The sequence below is a fragment of the Miniopterus schreibersii genome, assembly GCF_964146895.1.
Source record: "Miniopterus schreibersii genome assembly, chromosome: 17".
Classification (NCBI taxonomy): domain Eukaryota; kingdom Metazoa; phylum Chordata; class Mammalia; order Chiroptera; family Miniopteridae; genus Miniopterus; species Miniopterus schreibersii.
This window is the reverse complement of record NC_138117.1, coordinates 5,161,860-5,189,148: the sequence shown is the minus strand read 5'-3', so window position 1 is coordinate 5,189,148 and position 27,289 is coordinate 5,161,860. Positions and strand designations below refer to the sequence as shown.

The 27,289-nt window shown below is 48.9% G+C and overlaps 1 protein-coding gene across 2 annotated transcripts in view; it reads right to left on the bottom strand.

The window, feature by feature from the left end:
- The window catches only part of MATN2 (matrilin 2), a 77,610-nt gene that overhangs the window by 1,813 nt on the left and 48,508 nt on the right, over positions 1–27,289 (bottom strand). Inside the window, exons 6-18 of one of the 2 annotated variants that reach the window (XM_081116985.1) lie at positions 25,940–26,062; positions 23,081–23,203; positions 19,046–19,168; positions 16,095–16,217; positions 15,786–15,908; positions 12,116–12,238; positions 10,736–10,858; positions 8,320–8,442; positions 4,512–4,925; positions 3,260–3,412; positions 1,875–1,946; positions 1,429–1,506; positions 989–1,087 (exon numbers count right to left, since the gene is read on the bottom strand). In XM_081116985.1, the coding sequence (XP_080973111.1) occupies positions 989–1,087; positions 1,429–1,506; positions 1,875–1,946; positions 3,260–3,412; positions 4,512–4,925; positions 8,320–8,442; positions 10,736–10,858; positions 12,116–12,238; positions 15,786–15,908; positions 16,095–16,217; positions 19,046–19,168; positions 23,081–23,203; positions 25,940–26,062 (1,800 nt within the window). Of the gene's footprint in view, positions 1–988; positions 1,088–1,428; positions 1,564–1,874; positions 1,947–3,259; positions 3,413–4,511; positions 4,926–8,319; positions 8,443–10,735; positions 10,859–12,115; positions 12,239–15,785; positions 15,909–16,094; positions 16,218–19,045; positions 19,169–23,080; positions 23,204–25,939; positions 26,063–27,289 lie in introns of both variants that reach the window. The other variant, XM_081116984.1, reaches the window with a different exon arrangement.

Below are 27,289 nucleotides of genomic sequence, written 5' to 3'. Positions count from 1 at the left end.
CAAACGGTAGCAACCTTGAAGACTGGCGACCTACACTCCTACATAACCCGTCCTTACCATCTTGTGAGGGAGACCCTCAGGGTTGAGGTGGGAAGGGAGAGGAGAGGCGCATCCCAATAAGCATTTGTCTTCCTCCCTGTAGGCTCCTTAATGCCTCCCACCCGCCCCCTGGGTGGCAGAATGAGAGCCCAGACTCATCACCTGTACTAATCACTTGTCAGATTATTTTTTTAGGGGACATTTCCAGTTTTCAGAAGGGGAATTGCTATATGCTGTTCCTTATTCTATAAACCCACTGGCACAGAGATTGTTGTGAATTAAACCATTTCCCTATTGACTAGCTGATTGATCCATGTTGAGATAGATATGAGCCAGCTTTAGTAAGCTGGCTAATTAATTACACATTCAGAGCAGCTGGCAGGCTGTTCGGTGTGTGAAAGCACTAAATCCCTGCTTCTCCACTATCCCAAAGCATTCCTTTTATGTGTAATATTGTTTTAATGAATCACTGGATCCTGCTGTTCCCTGGTGGAATGTTTCATCTTAGAGTGCTGATACAAAAGATCTCTGCTGCCAAAACAAAAACCCCAACCCCAGTCCTCTAGAAACTAAACACTGACCAAATGTGGCTTCGGTGCGGGCTGGGGCCAAAGAAAGGTTTGGAGTTTAGCTGGAGTTTGAAACCTCTTCATTCTATAACATTCTCTGCTCCTAATTCTGTACGTTTGGTACACATCAGATCAGTAAAAATCTTCCATTTTCTAGCAGAGAGGGAGCTCATTAAATATGTCTCTCTTTCCTTTGTGTGCTGACTGGCTGGCTGGCTCTATTGCTAAACCCTCTGGAACAGCAGACAGCAACTCAGCGCTTGGCCCTGGCGCTGACACCCGTAGGGCTGCTGACAGCTTTCCCGGAGCTCGCTGACGCGGGGGCGGCTTTGCCCGCACCCTGAGCATCTGCGATCTGCAGCAGCGCTACAAAAGGATATAGCGTTGTGTTAATTTTCTTACTTCTTCAGTTGCGAGGTCCTGCGACCTTAGAAGGTTTTCACATTTGCACTGATCAGGCTTCTCGTCCAAAGGGCTTCCTGAGAAAGCAGATGGAAAGTGTCCCTTCTGTAGCCCACTGCGCTTCCCAGACGCGCAACAGCAGGGCTGTCAGCACGTGGAGGGAGCCACAGTGACAGGTCGGGCCAACTTTGCAGCACCAGACCCAGTAAATCCCAGGAAAGGGCGCCCAGCACCCAAGCGGCCTTTCGTGGGTTGGGGGAAGACCACTCAGTTTCGTTTAGTTTTTAGTTCCCACTTGCGTTCTCCTTTCCCCGTCTTATTCCCAGCTCCTCCTTTCCTTTCCCCTTTACACGGAGCGCGCTGGCGAGCTGGGAGGCTGTTACCAGCTAACCGGCAGCAGGGTTTTACTGGGAATTACCTGAAGATCTTGGGGAATGGAACAGTTTTTGCGCAGACCGTGAAAGGCTGTCTTCCTCAAACAGGTACCTGTGTTGCACTGCAAAATTAGAACAGGAAAGTAGGTCTTGGATATTTACGGTGACTGGCTCAGATTCTGTAAAGAGAGAGAAAAGTGAAGTCAAACCTGCTTAACACGGCTGTGGTATAAAAAAGCCGCCAGCTGTCAGAGTAAGGTAGGCGGTGTTCCTAGCGTGCGGGACAACTTTACTGGGGGAAACTGTGGCAATGAGACTGAGAGAGGCTATTGGTGAATACGGCTTACGGGGTGGGGTCAATGTTTCCTGTTTGATCGAAGGGAAAAAGCTCTAATTCACATCTTTCATTTCTTTCCAACTTTTGTCTGGGGGGAAACCATGGTGGAAGCACCCACCGAAGGTTCTGAAAACACTGTTTTTTAAAATGTACCTGTTGGTGGCGGAACCGTCCTTGGCGATTCCCCGGCTGGGGAGTCCTGACTTCCGTCAGAGTCTTCTAGAGCTGAAAGGAAAAAGGTGGCCGAAAGGAGTGACAGTTGTCTGCATGAATACACGTGTTCTTTAGGAAACCGGTCCCAGACCAACTCCCTACCTACGTGCCATAACCCAGGGTACTTGAGGTTATTTGGTAACACCACAAAGTCAAAACGCAGTTGGTTACGAGCATAATTCAAGACCACTCTAGGGCAGTTCTCTACTGGGGGGAAGCCTGCACCCCTGAAGTGCATCTGACTTAACCATGCCCCCAAAATATCATGTCGAGAAGGCGAGGTGGGAAACAAGTTCCAGTTGTTCAAGCATTTAGTTGCAGTGGCAAAAGCCCCTCTTGAGGCCTTTCATCTCGAATGAAACAGCCTAGAGGCGAAACATATCTACTCTCTCCCTCTCTATGAAATCAATAAAGACATATTTTTAAAAAAGGAAATCAAAGGCCTTCCTTCCCTGGCCTCCCTCTCACTGTTTCTTTCCTTTAGAGGAGTGAGCTACATCCCTTAGACTGGGATTTTATTGGTGACTGAACCTGGGACGTGAGTAAAAGGGGAAATGGGGAAAACTGCTCCGTGTCAGCATGCCTTACATGTGGCACAGTAAACTGGGGAAAGGCAGAGGGAGCTCTTGTACATAAAATCTAAACTCTAAAGGGCAGTCTAATGTTCTGTAAGCAGGCGTAGTCCACGCAGGGAGGCATCCTTCCATTTCAGACAGTGGGCTTGAAAAGACTGCCGTCCCGTTCCATTCCAATTACAGGCAAATCCTGAAACCGCGCATCAGCTCTCCTGGTTTATATAATGGTTGGGGTTTTTTGTTTGTTTGTTTTTAACTTTTAAAATATGTTTTTATTGAATTTACAGAGAGAGAAAGGGAGAGGGACAGAGAGCTAGAAACATTGATGTGAGAGGAACACAGATCGGCTGCCTCCTGCATGCCCCTACTGGGGATCGAGCCCGCAACCCAGGCATGTGCCCTAATGGGGAATTGAACTGGTGACCTCTTGGTGCATGGGTCAACCCTCAATCCACTGAGCCACACCAGCCGGGCCATAATAGTTGTCTTTTAAATTACCATCTCTATAGGATTTTAGTAAGGATTAAGCATGCCTGTGTCAAAACACTATCCCTCAGCTCAGCACAGCAAGCACCAAGCAATGCTGGCTGTTACTTTCCACCTTCTGTGTGTGGGGTTTACAGATGTCACTGGCCCTGTGCACCAGGGAGGCACTTTTTGAGCACTGTGGAGGAATGGGTCCAGAGTTCTCATTCAAGGGTTCTTGCCGCCCTGTGTGCTGAGATCTCTCCTAGACAGAAGCTGTAGTACCTTCGCAAATGCCCTTCTTTAGTTTTTCACTTATCTCGCCCATCGTGCTGAAGTCTTCGGCATAGAAGAGATGCTTGTCTGTGGGCTCAGAGGCAATCTCTTGCAGTTCTTCCTCAATGGCTTTTCCTACCCCAACAGCATAGACAGTTATACCTAAGGTGCAGAGCAAAGACAGAACAATGTACTTAGACTTGTGTTCCCACGGTCTGGACACTGTGTACTGCACCCAAAGCCAGCTAGGTGTTAAGTGGTGTGATTTCCAGGTCAACCTCCCTTTATTTTTTCACCATTTTTATTTTAGCTCTGTGAGCAAAAGACAGGAATCCAAGAGAGGAGGAAGGCGAGGCATCTAGGAGAGGTCAGGGAGCTAGACCACTAACCTGTTGCTTAGTCTGGGCAAGGTCGTCTAACAAATCTTAACTTTTCCTTGAATTAGCCTTGTGGATAAAGAAGAAAACAGCCCTCATGCATGTCCATCAAGTCCTGGATGAAGCCCTGGTCTGTGCATTTCCTTTCCTGCTTTGTAGGACCTGCTAAAGCAATGTGCTCTCCACAAGTTCCTAGGGAAAGTGGCTTTTAAGCAAACTGCTTCAACCTCAAATTTTCTCACATCTCCAAGAAATCCAGACACTTTGCATTAAGCTGTTTACCCACCATCCTAGCTTTTGGGTTTCCTTTCTGGAGAGACATACTCCTCGGCCACACTTCACATCTACCCACAACTAAAGTAACCCCCAGTCCCTCCTGCAGAAACACCCCAGAGAAGAGGAGAACTCTACTGAGCAATGAGAGCTTAGAGTCACAATTCCTCCAGCAGTTTGATTTTCTCAAAAGCTAACTCCTGCCTCTTGCAAACACAAGAGTACTTGCTCTCCTAAGGCTGCCATGCTTCCAATGTTCACTTGCAGTATTGGTTTTAAAAAAGTATCAGTAAAAGCTCCTCCCATCAGGAACTTATTCTTACCAGTGTCTGGGGACTGGGCCACACACTGGCTGGGGAAGTGCAGTAGACGATTACTCAGGTGTGGTCTATGTCTGGACCAATCGCCAGTCTGCAACACTTCTGCATCTTTCCCCTCCCTCAACTCCCTTTAAGGCCTCTAGATGGCAGTTGAGTAAAGGTGTATGACAGTTGACTGAGAGCCATTCTGTACACTCAAAGAATCGCCCTCCTCTGGCAGCTGTGACCACCAAGTGAGTTTAAGTAGCCTGAACCCTGAGTGGTGTAAACCACACCCCCATCCCACATTACCATTGGCCTTGGCTTTACTGGCCCACTCAGAGACATCATCCTGAGCCCGTCCGTCGGTGAACACGATGGCCACTCGGGGCACCCGTGCGGAGAGAGGCCTGGCCCCTTCTACTTGGGTAAAACTTCTCTCAAACATGTGTTTCAGGGCCAGCCCAGTCATGGAGCCCTTGCCCATGTATTTCATGTGGGCCACGGCTTTTTTCATGTCCTTGGCCAAGCTGAAGTTTCTCAGGGTAAACTCTGTGCGGACCTGCGTGGAATACTGGAGCAGCCCCACTCGAGCGGCTTTGGGGGAAATCACCAAAGAATCTATAATCCCAGTCACAAACTGCTTCACAATCTCAAAATTATCTTCTCCAAGGCTCTTGGATCCATCGATGACAAAGACCAGATCGATTGGGCCTTCAGAGCATCCTGTAAGAATGAAAGAAAAGTGAAGGTAAGTACATGATTTTAAAAATTATTTATGCACAAGAGTGGAAGAAAATTATGCTTCAGGTGGAAGCATAACCATGTTGGAGAACCACCTTCATTGTTATTTTTTTATTGATTTCAAGAGAGAGGAAGGGAGAGGGAGAGAGAGATAGAAACATCAGTGATGAGAGAGAATCATCAATCAGCTGCCTCCTGCACACCCCCTACTGGAGATCGAGCCCACAACCCAGCCATGTGCCATGACCAGGAATTGAACTGTGAATTCCTGGTTCCCGGGTCAACACTCAACCACTGAGCCACTATGGCCGGGCCGACCTTTGCTCTTTAGATGACATACAGATAAGAGGTGTTGGGAGAGACACACAAGAGGCATAAAATGTCTAGGGAACCAGGTCCACACTGTATGCTGGGCCACTGACAGCCAGGTCTGGGAGGGACTGTGTGTAAAGTACACTGAAGGGTCTGACAGCACCCAAGAGAGTCCTATAGCTTGACTCCAGGAGGTGACACCACCCCAGTGCTGTCATTCTGACAAGGAACAGAGACGGACATTCTTAACATTCAGCTCAGCCAGCACCTTTTCCAGGGAGCTTCACAGCAGCCCAGCTTGTATTAGTTACTCTGTATGCCCCTCACACTACAAACTTATTCAACAACAATCTGCTTGTTGAACATGTGCTGCATGCAAGGCGGTAGGCACAGGACTGCGACAGTGACTAAGACGAAATCCCCGACTCCTAGCTGCTTATCGCCCAGGGCACCCAAGGCACTGTGCCACAGCTGATCACGGGTGCGTCTCCTCCTCTAGCCTGCCAGTTCCTCCACACCAGGGGCCTTATCTCATTCATTTCTGTACCCCCCAAGCCTGGCACACAATAGGCATTCAACAAATGCTTGCTGCCAGAGTAAAGGAGGTGGTGTCCCCTGGGTAGCACACCTGTAAGTAGCCTGCTGACCTATTAAAACTTACAAATGAATGATCACTGTGAATTCTTTATCTGCACAAAAGCTTTCTAGGCAACTCAGCTGGTTAACAGTAAAAGCTTTATGCAAATACTTAAGCAATCTGGGTGTGGAGAGATTTTTTTGTTCTTTAGGGCTGCATAAGACATTTACAGATCCCAAATGGATGATCTCATAACATTCTCTTTTATTTATTAAGCAGCTGTCTAATTTTTGGATGCAAAGCACAGCAATATGAGCAAGTAAAGGCTCATGCATGCAAACATGTTTCTATGCCTGGCCTGGATGGCATGCTAATGTGATTGTACGTGCGTGTGCGTGCATGTGTTGTACGTGCATTTGTTGTGCGCGTGTGTGTGTTGGGGGCTTGGGGTCCCCTCTTTCTCCATTAAGTGCTTTTCCTGATTATTCAAAGTATTGATTCTTTATTAGTAAAGAGGAAAAGGCCAATTCAGAGCTCCATTTACATTCACAGCCTGTTCCTGAGTCAACCAAAAAATAAAAATAAAAACCCAAACAAACAAAAAACCACTCAGGCGGAGTGCATGTGGATCTCTAGCAGATTTCAGAAACACTGGAATAGCTTCCTAGCAGTGAGTCTGTTTCCTCCTCTCTCCCAGAGAACAAAACCAGCAGGCCCCAGGGATGCACGGAGGGGCACAGGTGGCTTCCCCAGGAAAGCAGAGTGCTGGGGGCAGGGCAGGGCATCGGGCTGAGAGGTGTCTGACTTCTGCCCTCAGGTCCCGGGAGATGGCAGCCCCGCCTGCCGGCTGCTTCTTTGCGGGAAGGGCCACTCCCACTGTCCTTGGGCATTTTCTTTTTGGTCCTTAAGTCAGTTGATTTGCTTTCAGGACTTCATTTTCACAGAGTTCCAGAATTTCGGGTGAATAAGGCCTTGAAAGGTCAGCTAGTGCAGCCCCCCCGCCCCCCCATGGCTCCCGCCCAGCAGCCACTCAGCCTGGGCCTGGGCCCCTGTCCTGATGGGGAGGCCTCGCCTCGCCCCGAAGCCCCGACTCTGGGGGACTCCGTGGGTGATGTCCACAGCTGCTCAGGATGTGCTAGCGCCGGGCTAAGCACCTTGAGCATACGGTCTTACAGATTCCCCATATTGCAGACGAACACACTGAGACGCAGGGAAGTTGACCAATCGGTCCAAGTTCACACAAGTGTACGAAGGGGGTTTAAATCCAGGTGTCTGACCCAAAGCTCGTGATCTTAACTAACTGATCACAGGGCTTCCCTGTGAGGAAGTGTCCTTGTCCTCGTGCTGAGCTGAGCTGTAGCTTCTGCCCAGTGTCCTTTCCTTCCCTGAGGCAGGGGGGGTCCCCAGCAATCGTGAATGAGGTGACAGTCACTTTGGTATTTGAATGGTACCTCAAGTCTTTTTTCTACAAAGATCCCAGTTTCTTCCTTTATTTTTCGCTTGTCACCATACTGAACTTCCACACCCTGATGCTTCTGTGTCTCTATCCCTTTTCCTTAAGTTTTTTTCTACAAAATAATACATGCACACGAAACAAAACTCAAATATTACAAAGGAGTGTATATATGTGTATGTGTGTGTGTCTCTCTCTCTCTATATATATACACACATACATGCATACATAGTATGTTAGAGGAAGCCTCTTACAAAATATATCAATGGTAATATACTATAAAAACCATGTTTCTCTCACCTAAAATACATCTAGAGCTGCTTGGCTCTTTTTAACAGCTGTAGAGTATTCCACTGTGTAGCTGCACCATCATTTACCTGACCAGTCTCTTATGGATGGACATTTACCTTGTTCCCGACTTTTTGCCGACACAAACAACACTGCACAACATGTTTTTATATAGACAGCCTATGGCTTTGGGAATACATGCACATATCCGTAGGATAAACTCCTACAAGTCGAATTGCCTTTAAATAACCCCCTTCTCAATGTTGTAGCAATTCAGATACTTAGCTATAAACTTGTAATCACCTCTTACAACAACTTTTTGACCTCTGACAACTGATAGGTTAAAAAAAAAAAGCATTGTAGCTTTAATCTTTTACTATACATTTTCTTTTCTTTGCTTTTCTGGCTTTTACGTTTCAGGTCATGTTAGAAAGGTCTTCTCTATTCTGAGATTATCATTTTTCTGCGACGTTAGCGGTTTAGTGTTTTCACGTGTGAACCTGTGGCCCGCTCCCTCTTCCTGAAGCCCAGTGCTCGGAGCCGAGTGCCCTTCTCCAGCACGGGGCAGGCGCAGGTCTCAGGTGTCCCCCAGGCGCGAGGTGCAGCTCTCTCCCCACGCTCCACCCAGGCCCATGCACTTGTATCCACGGGAGAAGCAGAGATGAGGGTTTGCTCCCCGAAAACACTCCAAAGAGCAGTGACTCCCAAACCCAAGGAAAGACAAAAGCCAGGCTCCGATCACTCACCCTTGCACTGTCTTCCATCCTCAGCTAGAACGAATCCCTCTGAGCACTTGCAGATGTAGGAATCGCCAAGATTAACACAAATGTGTTCACAGCCATGGTGCGTCGACTTGCAGATGTCCTTCCCTGAGGAAAATGCAGAACTGAGCAATGCCATCGGCGAAGAAATGAGCTGCACTGAAGAGTCATGTCAGCAGCGATCTTGGGAGTAACCCATTTTCCACCTCTGTTCAAAGCTCCTCTGACATATCCCCCGTTCAGTCTAACACTCAGGACGGGGCCTGGCCAGGGCAGCACTCCCTCGGGAAGCTCCCACTCCCTCAGGCCTGAATGGCGAGGTGGGCCATCGGGGTCCTGAACCGATGATTAATTTTCCAATTGTCTGACCTGCACTGGGTTTTGATTTTCCCAAACTACTTATATTTTCCCATAGGCATCCCAAACACTCCAGTTTTAATGGTCTAATGAACATTCCTCATGTGTGAGGTACTTTAAACTCTTCAGAGTAGTTACAACCCTTTAATCTTCACAATATCCTGTAATAAGAGCAAGGCCGGAATGATTGTACCCAACTTTCTGAAACTCAGAAAGTCTCAGAGTTGCCCAGAGTTGCAGCAAGTTGATGGCACAGGTGAGGCAAGCGGTCCCCTGAGTCCTGACCGGCGTGAGAGCCTATGGTTTCCTGTCATTAGCTCCCTAAAGGGGAAGCGTCCTACGAAATTGCCATCGGTGTACTCCAGACCCCTCTGGGAAGTGGGAATGGAGGGAGCCGACTGGGCAATTAAATCCCAGAGGTAGAAGCTGCGCCTACAAGCGGCGAATGTGCTGAATAGCTAACGGTGCACATGCGTTTATAGGAAGAGAAATCAAGGCATGAACAAGCAGCTTGGGCGGACGGAATGGGCAGAACTGCGGACATTGTCTCCACAGAAGGGACGCTGCTGTGTGAAGGCAAAACAGGGTCGTTCAGGGAGCCTGCAGAGCTAGGCCAGGGTGCCCCAGGCATCCCAGGACCCAGCTGTTCTCGCCGAAGATAGGAGCCTGCCTTCCTGGTAAAGACGAGAGCAGTGAGCTCCATCTTGCCCAGCTTTGTGGCTGCGTGGAGTGACCCCCGTTATCACCACGGAGTATGCGGGCAAATCCCGCAAAATCAACCTCAAAAGCAAATGAGTTTATTTTGCCTTAACTAAAAAAAGGGCTATTCTGTCTATTCAAACAGTGTCATAAAAGCAGGTAGACTGTATTGAAGTCTCCCCACAACTCCCAGAATCTCACAGTGGAGGAAAATCCTCGCCCTGGGCTCTTCGAAGCCCCACCTCACTGAGCTAGTGTCTCTCTTTCTCTTCCTTTGGGTGCTGTGATGGTTCATTTTATGTGCTATGGTGCCCAGTTGTTTGGTCAAACAGTGGTCTGGATGTTGCAATGAAGGTATTTTTCAGGTAAGATTAACATTTAAATCAGTAGACTTTGTGTAAAGCAGAGTATCTTCCATAATGTGGGTAGGCCTCACCTAATCAGTAGAAGGCTTTAAGGAAAAAAAACCTGAGGTTCCCCCGAAGAAGAGGGAACTCTGCCAGCAGATTGCCTTTGGATTAGAGCTACAACATCGGCTCTCCCCTGGTGCTCCAGTCTGCCAGCCTACCCTGCAGATATCAGATTTGCCAAAAAAAAAACCCCAGTCATATCCTATCTATCTATCTATCATCTATCTATCTATCTATCTATCTATTTATCTATCTATCTATCATCTATCTATCTATCTATCATCTATCATCATCTATCATCTATCTGTCTACCTATCTACCTACCTACCTATCCATCCATCCACATACATATCTATCTATCTGTGATATTATATATACATATATATATACACACACCCATACATCTGATTGGCTCTCTTCCTCTGGAGAACCCTAATACACCTTCTAATCAAACTCTCAGAGCCTGTTCTGAGCGACACGCAGAAGCTAAGGATGGCATGGATAAGTAAAACCCGCAGAAGACCCCTTTGGTCCTTCTTCCATTCTCTACTCGTACTTCTAAGGGCTTCCAAGGAGAAAAGGCACCGTAATTAACCTCCGATCACCATCACGATTGCTCGCAGGGATTCTGACTCCGTCCCGTGACTAGCCAGGCACTGCGCGAGGCTCTGAGCGTCCACGGCGCTCCTGTGAACGGGGCCAACGGCAGGGAGAAAGCAAAAAGCAGCACAGCGCCTGACAGCTCAGGGCCTCGGCCGAGAAATCCCCAACAGCGGGGGTCCACTGTCCTGTGGCTCTCAAAACACTTCAGAGCGCCCAAGGCAGGAACCTGTAACTGTGACACGGATTGCAAAGGGAGATTCTGAAGATTAAATGAAGTTATATGACCAAGTCCCACAGGTGGACAAGTCCATGTCTACCTGCAGGTCACTTACTTCTGCAGCGTCTCCCGTCCTCAGCGAGTCGGAAGCCCTCGGGGCACTTGCAGACGTAGGACTCGCCACTGTTGACACAGATGTGTTCACAGCCGTGGTCCACTGCTTGGCAGACGTCTTTCCCTGAGGACAGCAGCGCAAGTTAAGACAATGTCATCAACATAAAGTTTCCCTGGGCTTCACCTCGGAGGATCCACTCATCTCAGCCCCCCGACTCCAGAGCCCTTTGGGCTCAGTGGTCCATGGGGAAGGGGAACTTGAGGATGAGGCTAAGGCTCTGATTTCAGGGGCTAACTCTTCAAACCTCCTCACTAGCATCCCCATCCCCATTCACCAGCACATGATTCAGTGTCTCATAAAACGCGGTCAGTCCATCAGCAGCTTTCTGCAGATGTAGTTTCTGATCCCAGAAGAGAAACACTTCGGGTATGATTACTTGGGAAATTAAACCTCAACTCAGATTAGCAGCACTGAAATCTAAATTTTGGCTTTGTCCCTGGCATCTTACGTGACTCGGGGGAACCACTTAATCCTTCAGAGCCTTACCTTTCCTGTCTGAAAAATAAGAGTAATAATTCTAGTCACTAGTCTTGTAAACATGAGGTGCCCTTTGAAAAGTGCTTTGAGAAGCCTGAGAAAACGGTGATTGATAGGGATGGAAATTGCTTGCTCAGGGTCACACACTCCCCTTTGATCAGAGATGTGTCTTGGCCCCACCTAAGAGGCTTTGCTTTCTGAGACGTGACAATAGCCTCATTGTACAGAGGTCTCTATAAGGGACTTGTGCTCCCAGAAACAACAATATTATTAGAAGAAACAAAGGCTCAGAGAAGTTAAGCAACTTGCCCAGCTAATAAATGGCAGAGATTGAAGTCGATAGAATCTTGGGTTTCAGACTGTACATCTCACTAAGACACACCGCTAACCCACTGCTTCTTGCCACGGGGCCTAAATGAGCAACTTCCTTTGTAGCTCTGGCAACAACTTTTTTCATCTGTGCATTTGTTTGTTTTCTTTTTAATGGACTTTATTGTTTAGGACAGTTTTAGATTCACAGAAAATTGAAAAAGTACAGAGAGTTCCCATAAACCCCCATGCCCCGTTTCCCATATAATATTTTCCATTAGTGTGATACATATTATAATTAATGGACCAATGTTGATACATCAACGCATATCAACTAAAGTCCATCGTTCATTTGCATTTCCTTTATTTTTACCTACATTTTCCTGATCCGCGATTCTATCCAGGATCCCACATTCCATTGGATGGGCATGTGGCACTGAACTTGAGAGTAACTGAGTTACACAGAGATCGGGATGGTGGGTTTCATGCAGAGGTCAGACCCCCTGATGTGCGCCCCCTCCGATAAACACTCACTTCTGCAGGTTTTCCCGTCTTCACGGAGTATGTACCCTTCAAAGCACTGGCACACGAAAGAGTCTCCACTGCTCACGCATGAGTGTTCACAACCGTGGTCCCCCAAAGCACAGGCGTCCAACTCTGAGAACCCAAGCGGAATGAGAAAAACAAGGAAATGGGTCAGACATCAGTGACTTATTCAATCTTAAAAGACATTCCAGACGCCTTAAATTAAAACAGTACCTAAGACCATTGTGCACGTTTCAAAATAGAAAGCACATCTATGAGCAAAAATTAGTAATATATAAAGAGCACATAAATGAAACAATATCGTCATCTTCATAGGAAAAGTGAACAGCACCCCAGGAAAGAACGTGCAGACTGCAGAGGTAACAGCAGGCTCGGCACCTTTCAGGAAAGGCAAAGAGACCAGCCGACCCAAGCAACGGGAGCAGTGCCCTATTTTGAAGGCAGAGCCTGCAAGGTTTGCTGATGGCTTAATAGGCAGTGTCCATCTTTATATGGATATGACACACTTCTGAGCATCAACTCAACTATTTCAGATGGAGTGAAAGTCCAGCAATGGATGTGCATTATTAAGTAAAAGCTGGGAAGGCCATAATCCCTTATTATAATCAGGCCCAGACCACACCCTTTTTCCTAAGGCATTTTTGCAGTATTTTGCTTTGGAGGGGGATCCTGAGAACCCCCCGTGGGTTAGCGAAGGCACCTGTTATTCTCATTCACCAAGTGGGGAAATCAAGGTAAATGGCTGCCAAGACCAACCGCTAATGACAGCACCGGGCTGAAAACGCAACCTCCTGACGGCGCCCTCCGTTTCCCCAGCGTCACCGCACCGCTTGGGTCTAAGGTGGCGCAAAGGGAGCCCGCCTGCCTGCCTCTGGGCAGAAGCACCGCCCGAGGGAAAGCGCTGCGTTCACTGGAATTATAACTGCAAAGGAGTGGAGCAGGGCGGCCTCCTGCTCGCTCCGAACAGGACTCACTTCTCCAGGCACAGTCTGGACTCGTGATTGGTTCAGAACATTTCCCCACGCAGTCTTGAGTGGAAATACAACGGCGTGATCCACGACAGACGGCCGGCCGGCTGGGGAGGTGAGCGTGTTTCTCCACCAGAATTTATAAGAATACTCTATTTTCCAAGGGCTGGATGTGCCCGTCTCTACTGCATCTCCTGGCATCTACTTAATGCCTGGCACACAATAGTCCCCCAGGAAGTACCCACTGAGCACCAGGAAACATTCCTCAGTTCTCCACTCTGAAAAGCGAGGGTCACAGACCCACCTCCTAGGGGTTTTGTGCAGATGTTTTCAATGAGATCGAGTGGGGTGTGGATGCTGGCAGTCAGCTGGGCTCCTCCCTTTCCCACACACCAGCCTTGCAGAGTGCACAGTTCACATTTGTTCAGCAGAATGTCCAGTTTCTGCATGTCAGGGATCACTCATAAATTAAAGAACCATACAAGGTAAACTAGAGAATGCCAAAGTTATACTGTAATTAACTTCCTGAGCACCGGCTCTCACTGCTTGTACTCAGCAAGTCTGGGAACCAATCTGGAGCCAGCTTCTTCCCGGAGCCAAAGCTACTCCCCCTCTAGGAAGGTACTTCAGTGGGTCCCTAACAGGCAAAGAGCCTCCATCCCTGACTCATTCTGATGGGGTGCCTTAGCCTGAGAGGACCGTGGCACCCCAGCAAGGAGTTCACTCATTCAGCAAGTATTTATGCAGCATTTACTCTGTGCCAGGCACTATCTTTATTTTTGGGCTGAAAGGGACCTTGGAGAAGAACTGGTCCAACCCTTTTGTTTCAGAGTTGAGAAAACTGAAGGGCCAAGGACACCCTTATCTGCTGAACCAGGCCTGGCTGTCCCCCAGCAGGCCCATCCACAGCCCGTCAAGTTTTTCTAAAAAGGTGCAGGCACATCATCAGGATTCTTCATCACCTGGCATAGAGCTGGGAAACGTACAACCCAAGCCCCAGGTAATTCTGGCCACACCGAAAACACAACCCATTATTACAGCACAAGGCAGCCAGACTGAACCACCCTGGGGCAGACAGAAAACATTCAGTTAGGGCAATAGCTCAACACATCGGTGTCAGCTGGTGGGGAAAATGCATCTCTTAGGTACCACCATTCCATGAGGAAAATTCTTACCCACCTGATTATCTCATAAGTTTTCATACAGTCACAACCATATATAACACACACATATCAAAATTCACTTCTGACTGCACTGTCGAACATTTACTCATATGGACGGTGTCACTGTACCATCAGCTTCAAACACACTTTAAATGAGAAAACAGGCAACATTTCAAAGTGTCCGTGGTCTAACCCAGAAGTGGACCTGGGCAGGGAGGGGGGGGGCACGGAATTTTAAGGAAAGGAAAGGGGGCCGCGTTTGTTTGGAAGGGCCGTGAGAATTTCTTAGAAGGCCCGCAAGCATCTTAGAGTCAGTCCTCGGTGATCGCAGTAAGACAGAGAACAATGGACGGGCGTGACTAATCTAAGACGATGGGGATTTAAAACAAACCAATAAACCCCAAACATCTGGCTCTGGCAGGCTGTCAGAGGCCGATGCAATTCGACACACCCACGCTCCTTCTGCAACCCCAACGCCCACCCCCTCCCCGTGCTGGCTGGAGCAGCAGGCCAGAGGCAAGCTCGAAAACGGATCATCCATTTCCCAAGACTCAAGAATCTGCCTCAAACAACTAGGGAAACATTGCTCACAGGCTGCACCCCTAGGGCACACCCAGCCAGTCGGCTCACCTGCCCGCGTGAATGTACCACATAAAAAGGTGGGTAAGTTAGGTTGTGGCCACAACTGTACCAGTGGTCCCGAAACCTGACCCTATAAGGAGAAAGACCAGCAGGGCAGGGTCTTTTCCTCCGTTTCTGATTCCCTTCTCTCAGAATGACTATTTTTTTTTTAGTTTTTATCTTGGAAATGGGATTGCAGAGCAGAAAATAGCATATTTTTGAGAAAGACTTGGAGCTTTTTTTCTTTTTTAATTAATGGAGACTGAAGTTGGGACCAGCTGCAAGGAAGTATGTACCCAGGAACATCGCTGCCAACCTCACCATCTGGAGCCAGATTATCATGATGGGGGGGAGCGGAGGTTTCTCAGGAGTCTCCCTGTCTCCCACAACTGACTTTGGAGTCTCACGGACCAGAGTTTGAACCCTCTACTGACAGCTGGTAACCTCAGGCTCTTTACTTAATCTGAGGGGCAGTGTCCTCCCGCTGGATGGGGATTCCACAGAGGAGCAGGAACAGGAGGACCCCTGTGTTTGGCAGGGCAGGCAGTAAGGGGTCCCCGGTATTATTATTCTTGTGCGACCCACTGGCCACCACTTCCAGCCATATTGCAGGGGTAGAGAAGAGCTAAGAAATAGGGCTCTGTCCAGCCTCAAAGTGACCGTCAGGCAAACTGGAAATAGGAAAAGCCACCTCATGGGGCTGGGAAAGTAAACCAGGGGGTGGGGGAACAGCACTGGGGCTCCCATCGCTGAGAGGGGACTTTCCCAATGACTGTGCCCAGGACCTCGGGGAAGGGCACATGGGCACTACCTGTCCCAAGCGCAGCTCACCTGGGATCACCCGTGTCCACCCCCCAGGGATCGCCCTCGCCAAGGCCCACTGGTCTCAGACCCCAGAACACTCACTGGCACAGGTCTTCCCGTCACTGCGGAGCTTGTGTCCCTCGGGACACTGACAGGCAAAGGATCTGTCCGTGCTGACGCAGGAGTATTCGCAACCGTGGTCGCTCAGCAAGCAATAATCAGCCCCTGCAGGACCCAACAGCCAGGCAGGTGGTCAGCGAGGCCCCTGGGTTTTCCCACCCGGCCTCACCCCAGGTACGCAGTCCCCAGGGGACACCCCCACGGAGAGAGGGGGCCAAGCCACGCCGGCCTCTGCAGGCCTCACTCCTGTCGCAAACCTCCCCCCATCAGACACTTGCGGAGGGGACTCACGGGAGCAGGTCTTGAGGTCGTCGTTGATGAGGAAGCCTTCCGAGCACTGGCACACGAAGGACTCCTCTGTGTTCAGGCACAGCTGCTCACAGCCGTGGTCCTGCTCCGCACAGTGATCCACCCCTGCGGTGTCACACAGGACAACAGAACAGAGCAGGAGGGGGCATCGCCCACCAGCAACAGGGCATTAAACACAAAACCTGCCGGCAGGGAGCCCCTGAGGGCCCCTTTCACTCTATCCCACCCCGCGTGACCGGCCTCTTTAGGATATTGCTCCTGTGAGTTTGTTTCTCTCCCGTTTCCTGGAAGAGTAAAAGCACATACACCTCCTGTGTAGGTAACGAGGGCAGCCCGCTGTGCCCCGGCCTTGGCGCCACCCTCCGAAGTCCTCAGGGCAATGCTGAGAGCAGGTGCAAGCCCATCTCACTGCGCCGAGAGCGAGGCTCAGGAAGGTCATGCAGCCCCAAACCCAACAGCTGGCAGGACAGCGCCGAAGAATGAATGAGGGCCCTGGCATCACCCGCTTGGGATCAAATCCACTCCACCACCTCCCAGCCCTGGATGCTGGGCAGTCACTTGGCCCCTCTGCCCTTGTTTTTTTACTTAGACGAGTAGGGATGGGGGTGGCTGCTTTCTTAGAGGAGGGAGGTGAGAAGTAGAGGAGTCGATAATGGGAAGCCCACAGAACTGCGGCTGGTACACACTCGCCACTGAATGAATGCTTACTAAGAAGTGCTGGGTAAGAATGAGTGGTATAGTCTCATTTCTATCTGAAAATGAAAAGGAGATTTTTCCCTCTCCCCGTAACCAGGACACCCAGATTCAGAAAACAAACCATAGCCAGGGCCCGCATGTGCAGCTGCTCTGGGCACCCCCGCGCTGGCCAGCTGGCCCCGTGGGCAGTGAGCGCTGAAGGCCAATGCCCACACAGCCGTGGAGAGCGGCTCCCACGGACAGCCCTGCAGGCTGCCTCCCAGGTTCCCCCGACGCAGAAAACGCAAACCCAGAGACCGGAGAGGCGCTGGAGGCCTTGTGCACAGCCAGCACGTGGACTCCAGCTCCCACGGGGCCTGGGACTGACGCCTTCTGGGACATTCCACGGGTGGATGTGCCTCCTGCAAACGTTTGCTCGCAGGATCTCGGGAGCCAGAGGCCTGCATTCACATCATTGTTCCACCCTTTACCAGTCATGTGACCCCAAGGAAACGACTTAATCTTTTCGTGCCACAGGTTCCACATCTTTAAACAGGAGTGAGAATGTAGGTGCCTCTAAGGCTGTTGTGAGGCTGAAGCGAGCGAACGCCTGGGAAACGCCTGCCCAGAGTGAGCGCCCACAGGGCTTGTCGTCGTGAGGGCCTGGGGCTCCCTGAGCCCTCTAGGGGAACAGGATACCGTGGCTTTCTCAGGGGACTCCTAGGAAGATATGGGTTGGTTTATACTTTCTTGAAGCTGACTAGGTGGTCCTTATTAGATTCCAGAGAGGGGAAAAACGGCCCAATCTCTTCTGGCCTCTCCTCTAGCTCTTCTAGGTCTCCCAAGGGATCCTGGGAGGGAGAGGCAGGCCACGGCCCTTGGGGCTCCAGGTGGACTCAGCCAGGTTGTGCCCAGCCTTCCCCAGGGTGCCTGCCAGGGCTTGTCAGCTGGCAGACTCCACACTCTCGGAAGAAGGCAGAACATACTCCAACTGTCTTCATCGGGCATCTCCTTGCCGAGTGGAAGACCCCCTGCTCCCCACTCCTGTCTCCTGAGGACTCAGAGACATCCAGACAAATGCATGGCAGTGCCAACTTTCTGGTTCAGAAGTTCTTTGACCTCTGAGATCAGTCCTCAGAAAGCCTCAAGGCACTTCACGCCCTCTGAAGACCGAGGGGGCGCAGGTTTTCCTGAGGGCGGCTCTGTACCTAATTCTTCATCTGTGACGCCGCCCCTCCGGGCAGTTTAAGGTCCAAATGCTGAACAGCTGCACTGTTCTCACTCACAGTCCATCTCTGTCCCCAAAGCGGGAGCAGATGTGCGGCTCGCTGGGTGAAAAGCCACACAAAGGGCCCCTTCTATGCTGGCCGGGCCACCAAGCCCCTCTCCCAGCACACCAGGGTCACAGGCATCTTTGGGGTGCCCAGACACCCCCACCCCTGCTGGCCTGGACCAGCGCAGACTGTGCCTCATAAAAGAGAAGGGGCCGCCAGCTGGCAAGGCCGGCAAGTTTCCGTGCGTTTACATCACCAAGGGGAGCTTTGTTGCGCCTCTTACACAAGAAAATGAAGAAAAAGCTTCCCAGAAAGGCCCATGTTTCTCAGCCCCGCCCTCAGATCAGCTCTGCGGTAGCCCATGTGTTTCCGAGCTCTGTCCCTCCCAGCCTCTGGTCCCCAGGCGGGGCCAGAGCTCATCACTCTCCCAGGCTCCGTGATAAGAATGAGCTATATTATCTGCAGCTGTGTGTTGTCCCTGTGCCGAGCACAGTGCTGAGAGACGGAAACGGTCCTGATCATGCCCCTAACAACCCTAGATCCGTCCTATTATCATCTTCATGGTTCTAAAGAGACAGAGAAACCAAAGCCTGGGGAAGTTAAGTGCGTGCCCTGGGTCATGTGTCCAGTGTGCGGTAGAACTTGCACTTGGCTTCAGGACGGTCTGACTTCACCAGTGCTCTCAACAGCAAATAATAATATTAGCTGCTTTTTGTTGAGTGTTTATTACATGTTTAGCAGGACTTTCTTAAATGTTTTATACGTATCGGTCTTTTAGTCCTCGCAGCGCAATCTCTGAGGTAGGGAGCATTTTTAGGCCCATTTTACGGATGATGAAACTGAGGCAAGGAAGAAGGTTCCGTCTGTCAGACCGTCAGGCCCACAGGAAACCCAGGAACCTCAGAAGTAGTTGGCTGCCAGTGAGCCTGGGGCCTGGTGTGGCCCCTTCCCTCCAGTCAGCAACCCCGCCCCCGGCGCACTTACGGCTGCAGGTCTTGCCATTGGGGTCCAGGGTGTAGCCCCGGCGGCAGCGACAGTAGTAGCCGTCCTCCGTGTTGACACACTCGTGCTCACAGCCGGGCTTCTTCAGCGCACAGTAGTTGATCCCTGGGGAGAAAGGGCAGATCCTGCCTCAGGCTCTGGGCTTCCCCAGGGCTGTGAGGTCCACCCCTCGCCAGAAGCACTCAGTAGATAAGGAGCTCTATAGGGCACAGGAAAACAGCTCTTGCTCTCAGAGCCTGTCTGAAGGAGAACCTGGTGCCTGCAGTGTACCCCTGGTCTCTCCAGCAGGGGTCTTTTCCCCTTTCCTGGCCAAAGAGCTGAAAAATGGGTGAGGACCACAGTCCCCAGCCCAGGCCCTTCCAAGAAAGATGGAAAAGCTGAGAAAATCCAGTAGTCTCTTCTTCCAACTAACCTGATCACTAGGGCTCCAGAGCACGTAGGGAGCTGCCACCTGCAGTGGCACCTGACAGTGACATTGGACGTCACAAAGCAGAATAAACGAAAGCTGATCCTGCAAGACACCCAGCTACTGGGCAGGAAACGGCAGCTACATTAAGAAGGGTCCAGAGGCTCACCCTCGCCCTGAGACCACGGCAGCATCCACATCAAGAACCTGGAGGAGACACGTCTCCCTCCCATGCTGCCCAGGCCGGCCGCTGCAGTTCTGTCCTAGGGTGACAGTCACCCCATTCAGGCTGTTCAGCAGTTTAGTTGTTTAGCAGCCAATGAGCAGTTTCATTTTGGGGTAGGATATGCTAAAACCACAAGGCGCCACACAGAGCAGGATATGGGAGAGATGGGGAGTGGTAAAAGGGAACCAAACGAGCTTGTGGGGGGCTTTTATGAGACTGGTGCTGGGGGCAAAGGTCACCACCAGCCTCAGTGGCTGGGCTGGGTCAGTTTAACTGCACTGCTCTTTTGTTCCCAGGAATGTGACAGACACTGTTGGTTGCCTTGCCGACGACCATTACCCTGTCTTCTTGGGACTAGAACCTTGACCCTCATGGGTCACGGCTGGTCTAGGCCAGCCCAGCAATCATGTTCTCCTTTGTCACTGATTGGTCTCGGGGTGGGAATATGCCCTCGTTCTAGCCGAGACATAAGGAGAAGTTTATGGGGGCCCCTAGGAAAAGTTTTCCTTCCTGCAAAGACAAAGATGTACAAAGAGAAATGTGTTTTTTCCACCCCGTTTCCTTTCTGTCTTTGGACCCAGTCGTGGGAGGTCACGATGCCTGGAACGGCAGCAGCTGTTTTATTGCCCCGAGGTGACAAGCGTCAGGATGAGAAGTGAACGGGCTTTAGCAGAGTAAAAGGACAGAAAGAGTCTAGGCTCTTTTTTTTGAATCCTGAACTGAGGATATTTTTTCCATTGCTTTTCAGAAAGAGTGGGAGGAAGAGAGAGAGAAACATCAACGTTAGAGAGACACACCGGTTGGTTGTCTCCCGCACATGCCCCGGGATCGAGCCTGCAAGCCGGGTATGTGCCCTTGACCGGAATCGAACCCGAGACACCCTCAGTCCACGGGCTGACGCTCCAACCACTGAGCCAAACTGGCTGTGGCCCTGTGTATATGTTTTGCACGGCCACCTTAATGATTTATGCCTTAAATCGATGACAGCACTTTTCAGAAAAAGAAACTGTGCCCAGATGAGGAGGGAGAACCAACCCTGGCCAAGGGTCTTTTCTTTGGTAGGATTCTGCTTAAACTTTTTTTTTCCCCCAGTTTAATTGGATGACATCAAATTCCTTTGAAAAACAGATTTCTTATTAGATTTGAAAATAGCCCATATCCATTAACCGCCTATTAAATGTAAATGACTGTACCCTTAGCTCAAGATTTGTAATGTTCTGGAGAGCCTCAGATTCCTAAGAACAAACTCCAGATTTTAAAGCCAGTTTCTCTGCTTCCCTCTTCCACGTAATGGTCCGGAGAGACAGCGAGCGCTCGCTCTTGCTCCTGTTAACAGCTGTGTGCCCCAGAGGACTGCACGCAAACATGAGTCAGGGGCAGCTCGAGGGGGCTGAGCTCAGGAGTTGAGGGCTGGGTCTGCAGCAAAGATGCTGGAAAAGGCAACGATGAGGGTGGGTTGCCCGGAGCAGGGCTGATGAGGACATCGACCTTTAGGAACAAATTCCATTTTTCTTGGATGAAAAAGTGGGGCACCTGGCTAAAGAGGAAATGGAACTATAATCACTGCATATACCATATAAATGAGCATTATATGGGCTGGGCTGCAGCCTGCAAACCGGACCATCTGTGGGCTGATGTGTGGTGGTCAAACTACTCCTGGATGGTCACTTTCTCTCACCCTTCTGTTCTCAGCCTCCCTCCTCCCCTGACGATGATGTGTCCATTGCCTTGGGCCCTTCTCTTATTCCAAGAGCCTTTCCAGGCAGGATGTGGAGGGAATCTTGGGTGATTGGTATGAGACGCAGAGCTTCAAGCAGATTCCCTCCATGACGGCCACACGCCTGACATGTGCTCTCTTTCCTCTGTCAGTAAGGCAACGAAGCTTGCAGTGACACAGCGAGGGTCTGAGCTGAACCAGATCTAACTATCCCCCACATAAGGGCTTATGAGTCCACCTGTGAGTGATTTTCCCTGGGTGTAGTCAGCCATGGACACATTTACCCCTAAACAAAAACAAAAAAGGGCGTGAGTAGCAGAGAAGAGCGGCCAGGCCAGAAAAGCTGGCCCTCTAACATATTGTGTGCATGTGTGGTCTAATGGAAAACATTCCATCCAATTGCTTTTACATTCGGAATGCTCTCAGTGAAACTTCCCATGTAATGCTTGATTATTCCCAGGGTTTGCATCCAGGCAAGGCAATGGGAATCATCTTCTATAAGAGGCTGCAAACCTCTCTTATATGGGCTCTGCAACCATCTGCCAGCGTACAGGGTTTAACTCTTACTAGAGTGAGTGTGTGAGCCAATATGTGCTGCAGGCAGAATGTGGCATGTCTGGATTTAGTTATATAGCCTACAGAGCTTTTCAAAACGGATATACAGTCAGACCTTCGAAAACTCAGCCCTGCGATGCAGAACTGCTGTAGGCATCACCAGGGAGAGGTGGGCGAAGGGGCACACGAGGACTCACACCCCTAAATGGGAGCTCCCGGGAGTTCTGCGCGCCACGCTGTCAGCAGAACGCCAACAATTCAGTGCGTCTAAGTGTGGACTATGGGACTACTTCTTGAAAAAATTCACAGCTTGCATGCCTTAGAAAGGCCACCTGTCCAACAAGGTTGACTAATTCAAATAACAGCTGCACTTTCTCCAGGATGACAAATCCCAGAGAGATCCATTTATTCATTCATTCAGCTCATGAACACCGCGTCACACCTACATGTGCCGAAACTTCGAGTTGTTGAGGATTCAGGAATGAGAAAAAGGTAGAATCTCTGTCCTTGTGGAATTTCCAGTCTTCTGGTCTCTCAGGAACCGTCTGGTTTAAAGAGATCCCATTTGGGGTCCATGCCAAGGTCCCCAGACAGGCCCTTTGCAGCGACAGGTGTTTGAGTCACTTAGCACATCCTGCTGACACCATGATGTGGGGCTGCCCGGAGTCTTAGTTCTTTCCTTCCCTCGTATCAGACAGGATAGACCTGCCATTTCCCCCTCTTAGCCGCTACCAAGTGTCTCATCTTGTAGGACTGGAAGCAACCAGCTCCTTTTACCTCCTGTCTCTGGGTTCAGCCGTTTCTTCCTCAAAGTCCCAAATACACGTTCTGGGGGTGAGAAGGAGGGAGAGTGTGCCCCCATTTCAGACAGGGGGAAGCTTCAGCCTGGGCCTCGATACTGCTAAATGAATCCAATGGGCAGACTCAGTCTATTCCATCTCTAAAAGCCATCCCCATCACAGGATCGCATGGGACAGAGATAAACCAAAGGGCCAAATATCAGGGGACATAAATGCTGCCAACAAGTGAATCTTGCTTGAGATTTGCGAGGAAAAGGAAGCTAGTTGGGCATTTAGTGGCACAAGCCCTTTCCCAACACCCAGGGCCACTTACTTCTGCAGGTTTTCTTATCTGGGTTCAGGGTAAAGCCTTTCAGGCAGCGGCAGGAATAGGAGTCATCTGTGTTAACACACTCGTGCTGACACCCGTGATTTGGGGAGGCACAGTAGTCTATCTCTGGAAAGAAAGAAGAATCACACTAATAACAAACAGAAGCAATAAATTTATCAGACGGAAACCAAGGGATTTGCAGTCTTAACTTTTCCTAGAGAGATAAAATCCTGTGACCTCAAACACGCCACGAAGAGATCTCTCAATGAAGCTACTTCCATGTGTAGGGATATGGTCCCCAGGAAGAGAATTTTCTTGACATGTTACAACAAATGAATTTATTTATTTATTGGTTAATTCTCACCAGAGGATATTTTTTCCATTGATTTTTTTTTTTTTTTTTAAGAGTGTGGAAGGGGGGAGAGAGAGAAACATCGATGTGAGAGACACATCAATTGGTTGCCTCCCCCACGTGCCCCAACTGGGGCCGGGATCAAATCTACAACCCAGGTAAGTGCCCTGGCCTGAGACTTGAACCCGAAACCCTTCAGTATGTGGGCAGACCCCGTAACTACTGAGCCACACTGGCCAGGGCTACAACAAATGAATTTATGAAGATGCTTTCCTTGTTCTGGCTCATGTAAGAACCCTGAAATTGAAAGAGTGTGACTGGGTGTGGTTTTGCTGGGGAAAGAGAGTTTGGTGAATGGATTCATGGATTTTATGCAATTAAAACAATGACATCTTCCCAAAGTAAAACTCCAAACCACTTAAATTCCTCACACACAGAGCCAACTAGTAGGGTACAGAATCATACCCTGGGAAAAAGAGGGCTCCATCCATACTCTAGGCGTGAAAGGCTAGGTATTCTGAATGCAAGAGTATCTCTCTTGTTACAGCTGCACGTAAACAGGGTCATTCATCTGGAGGTTTCCTAGTCAGAGAATGAGGTCTCTAGGTGTACTTAATGTAAATCAAAATATTCAGAAAAAAGTTTACATGGAATTTTTTATAAGGGGATTCTACTTACATAAGTATTTTTAGATATGGGAGGAGACTGTTCTATTACATTTAAGTTCTGTGATCAAAGTATTTTGCTATAGTGGTTTCACCTATACTCCCACCCCCCACATTTCGATTCCAGTCTTGAATTTTTTTATGCACTGTTAAACCTAGCTGAGCCTCATGGTATATGCTCAATAAACACCAATTTAAAGTCTCTGAAGCCAGTGTCATCCCTTAAAAGAACTTGCTTGGCACCAGGCAATTCGCTAAATCATTTATATGAATTAGCTCATTTCGTCTTCAAGACAACGCTATGAAGAAGGCAACATCACCCCCTATTACAGTTGAGGAAACTGAGGCATAAATAACTTGCCCAAGATCACCCAGTGAAAAAGCAGAGGAGCTGAGATTTGAACCGAGGCCGAGGCTGCCCCTGTGGTGGAGAGAACTGACTCATCAGATCAGCAACCACAATTCCCAAGCCATTACCGCAGGGCAGGCTGCTGGTTTACGGTTCGGAATATTCAGAAGGGAAGGGAGACCAGGAACAGAGCAGTCCATTCATTCATTTATTTATTCTCTCAATAAACAGCCATTTAGCAAATTGCCTGGTGCCGAACAAGTTCTTTGAAGGCATCATACTACCAGTCATGTGCCCGGGGCGGCTATGAGCCTGTCCGGTTCATGTCTTCACACATCTTTCCTCCTCCTGGCCACCTCCAGCTCACTGTTTGTACCTGGTGATTGGCGGCTCTGCCTTCAAGACTCAGCCAAGATCTCTTCTCCTCTAGGAAGGACCTTGTCTTATCCATTGCTATTGGCACACGGCTAGGGCTCCAGAAATGTATGTTTTGACTTCATATGTCCCTTACAGTTCCCTGCCTCCAGCTCTGGGCTTTGTAAGCTGTTGATATTTAGGGATTGTCAGGCAAGTTTATGTCTCAGGAGTTTGGGGGGATGCTTTTAAAAAAACTGTGCAGGTTTGTGCTGCTTTACATAAGAGATGTATTTTAGAAAGATTATGAGCACATGAACTTTTTGTAAATCGAAATCTTATTTTCTCGTCGATGTTTGTTTTAGAGATGACTTATTTTAAATTGCTATTAAACTTCACTTTGAAATAATGCTGGGCCCAAATACTTTAGGACTAGGCTTCTCTCAAGCGAACCTCTCTCTACAGGAGTTTAATAATCCACACACAATCCCTTAAGGGCTGTGACATGCCTTTACATTTAAAAGAATGCTTTTGGAATTCTTTTATAAACTAGTGATCACCTTTAGTTTATAGATTTTTATGGTCATATTTTGGAGGCTCAAATTAATTCTGATTGTGCGTGTATAATTCAAATCAAGTAGAACTACGTAGCAAAAACAAAAAACCAGGCAGTTCTCTGCAAGCCACCCTCCCCCACCCCAGAACAACCACATTCAGCTCCTTTGGGCTCAGCGATTTCCCTGCACTTGTGTAGAGTCAGAGCTGAAGCCCACAAGCCACAAAGCTTCAATGAAAGTATTTCCTAAGCCCCATTAATGCCGACGGGCACAGCCAGGCTGAGTCAGCATGAAGCAAGAGTCTGATTGTCAGCACACTCAGCAGATGCTGGGAGAACACTCCCACATGTGGTCTGTGATAAAAGACACCTTCATTAAATGCCATCAAGGGTGACATTGACATAGAGTGGGCCACAGCCTCAGGACAAGTCAAGAAAGGCCCGAAAAAGGAGGAACAGAGGCAGAAGGTACTAGACCCCTCAGCGCATAATGCTGTGCTTTTCTATGCTTGGGAGATCTCCATGGACACAGTGCCCATAGCAGTGCCATCCCAAAAAATTCTTTGGGTTGTTGTTTGTAACTTACTTGTGCATGTTTTTTTGTCTGGGTTAAGAGAAAATCCTTTAGGGCACCGGCAGAGGTAGGAGCCATCAGCATTCACGCACTCGTGCTCGCACCCGTGGTTTTCCGAGGCACAGTAGTCCACAGCTGTGAAGATTAAAACACGGAGTTTAAGTAGAAACACACACCGAGGGAAAGGGACTGGCAGTATGGAAGCTCACCTACAATAAACCTAAACAGGGATTAACAGTGTTGCCCCAAAAAGAGTAGGAATAAATAAATATGAACCCAAGGCCTCCCTCCCGCAAGCATAAAATTCAGTACTATGAAAACCAATAAAATATAATCACTAAAAGAAATTAAGTTTTTTTAGTAAATAAAACTAAATTGAAAGCTTTGTATAGACTTAAGGCAATTTGCTAACCAAAACTGCTATAGAAACAAGCATGGAAACTAGTGTAAAAGATTAGGGGGAATTTCATAAAAATTTACAAGTATTCTGCCCTTAGATTGCTTTACATTAGTCTTCAAATTCTTGCTGCACTTTAAAGAAACCAAACTGAAAAACAGACTCATAGACACAGAAAACAGACTGACAGCTGTTTGATGGGAGGGGTGTTGGGGGGCTGGGTGAAAAAGGTGAAGGGGTTAAGCAAAAACAAACTCACAGATACAGACAACAGTCTAAAAACTAAGTAATTAATTAAAGCAAACTGAAAATCATAGATAACATTATGGGTATGGTTTAGGCAATAAAATTTTTTAATTTTTTTTTCAAATGAACTTAAAATCAGGAATTTTTGGAAGTGTAATTAAAAGTAATTTTTAAAAACTTTTATTGACTTTATTGGGGTGACATTGGTTAATAAAATTATATAGGTTTCAGGTGTACGGTTCTATAACACATCATCTGTATACTGTACTGTGTGTCCACCACCTAAAGGCAAGTCTCTTTCTGTCACCATTTACGCCCCCCACACTCCCTTCTACCTCCCACACCCCCTTTCCCTCTGGTAGTCACCATATGTTGGCCTGTGTCTATAAGCTGCTGGGTTTTTTTGCTTAGTCCCGTCACGTTTTTCACCTGGCCCCCAAACCCCCTCCACTCTAACAGCTGTCAGTCTGTTCTCTGTGTCTATGAGTCTCTTCCTATTTTGTTTGTTAGATTATTTTGTTCATTAGATTCCACATATAAGTGAAATCATGTGGTATTTGTCTTTCTCTGAGTGGCCTGACTTAGCATAATGCTCTTCAGGTCCTTCCATGCTGTCACAAAAGGTAAGGTTTCCTTCGTTTTAAACGCCAAATAGTATTCCCTTGTGTAAATGCACCGCAGTTTTTTATCCACTCATCTACTGATGGGCACTTGGGCTG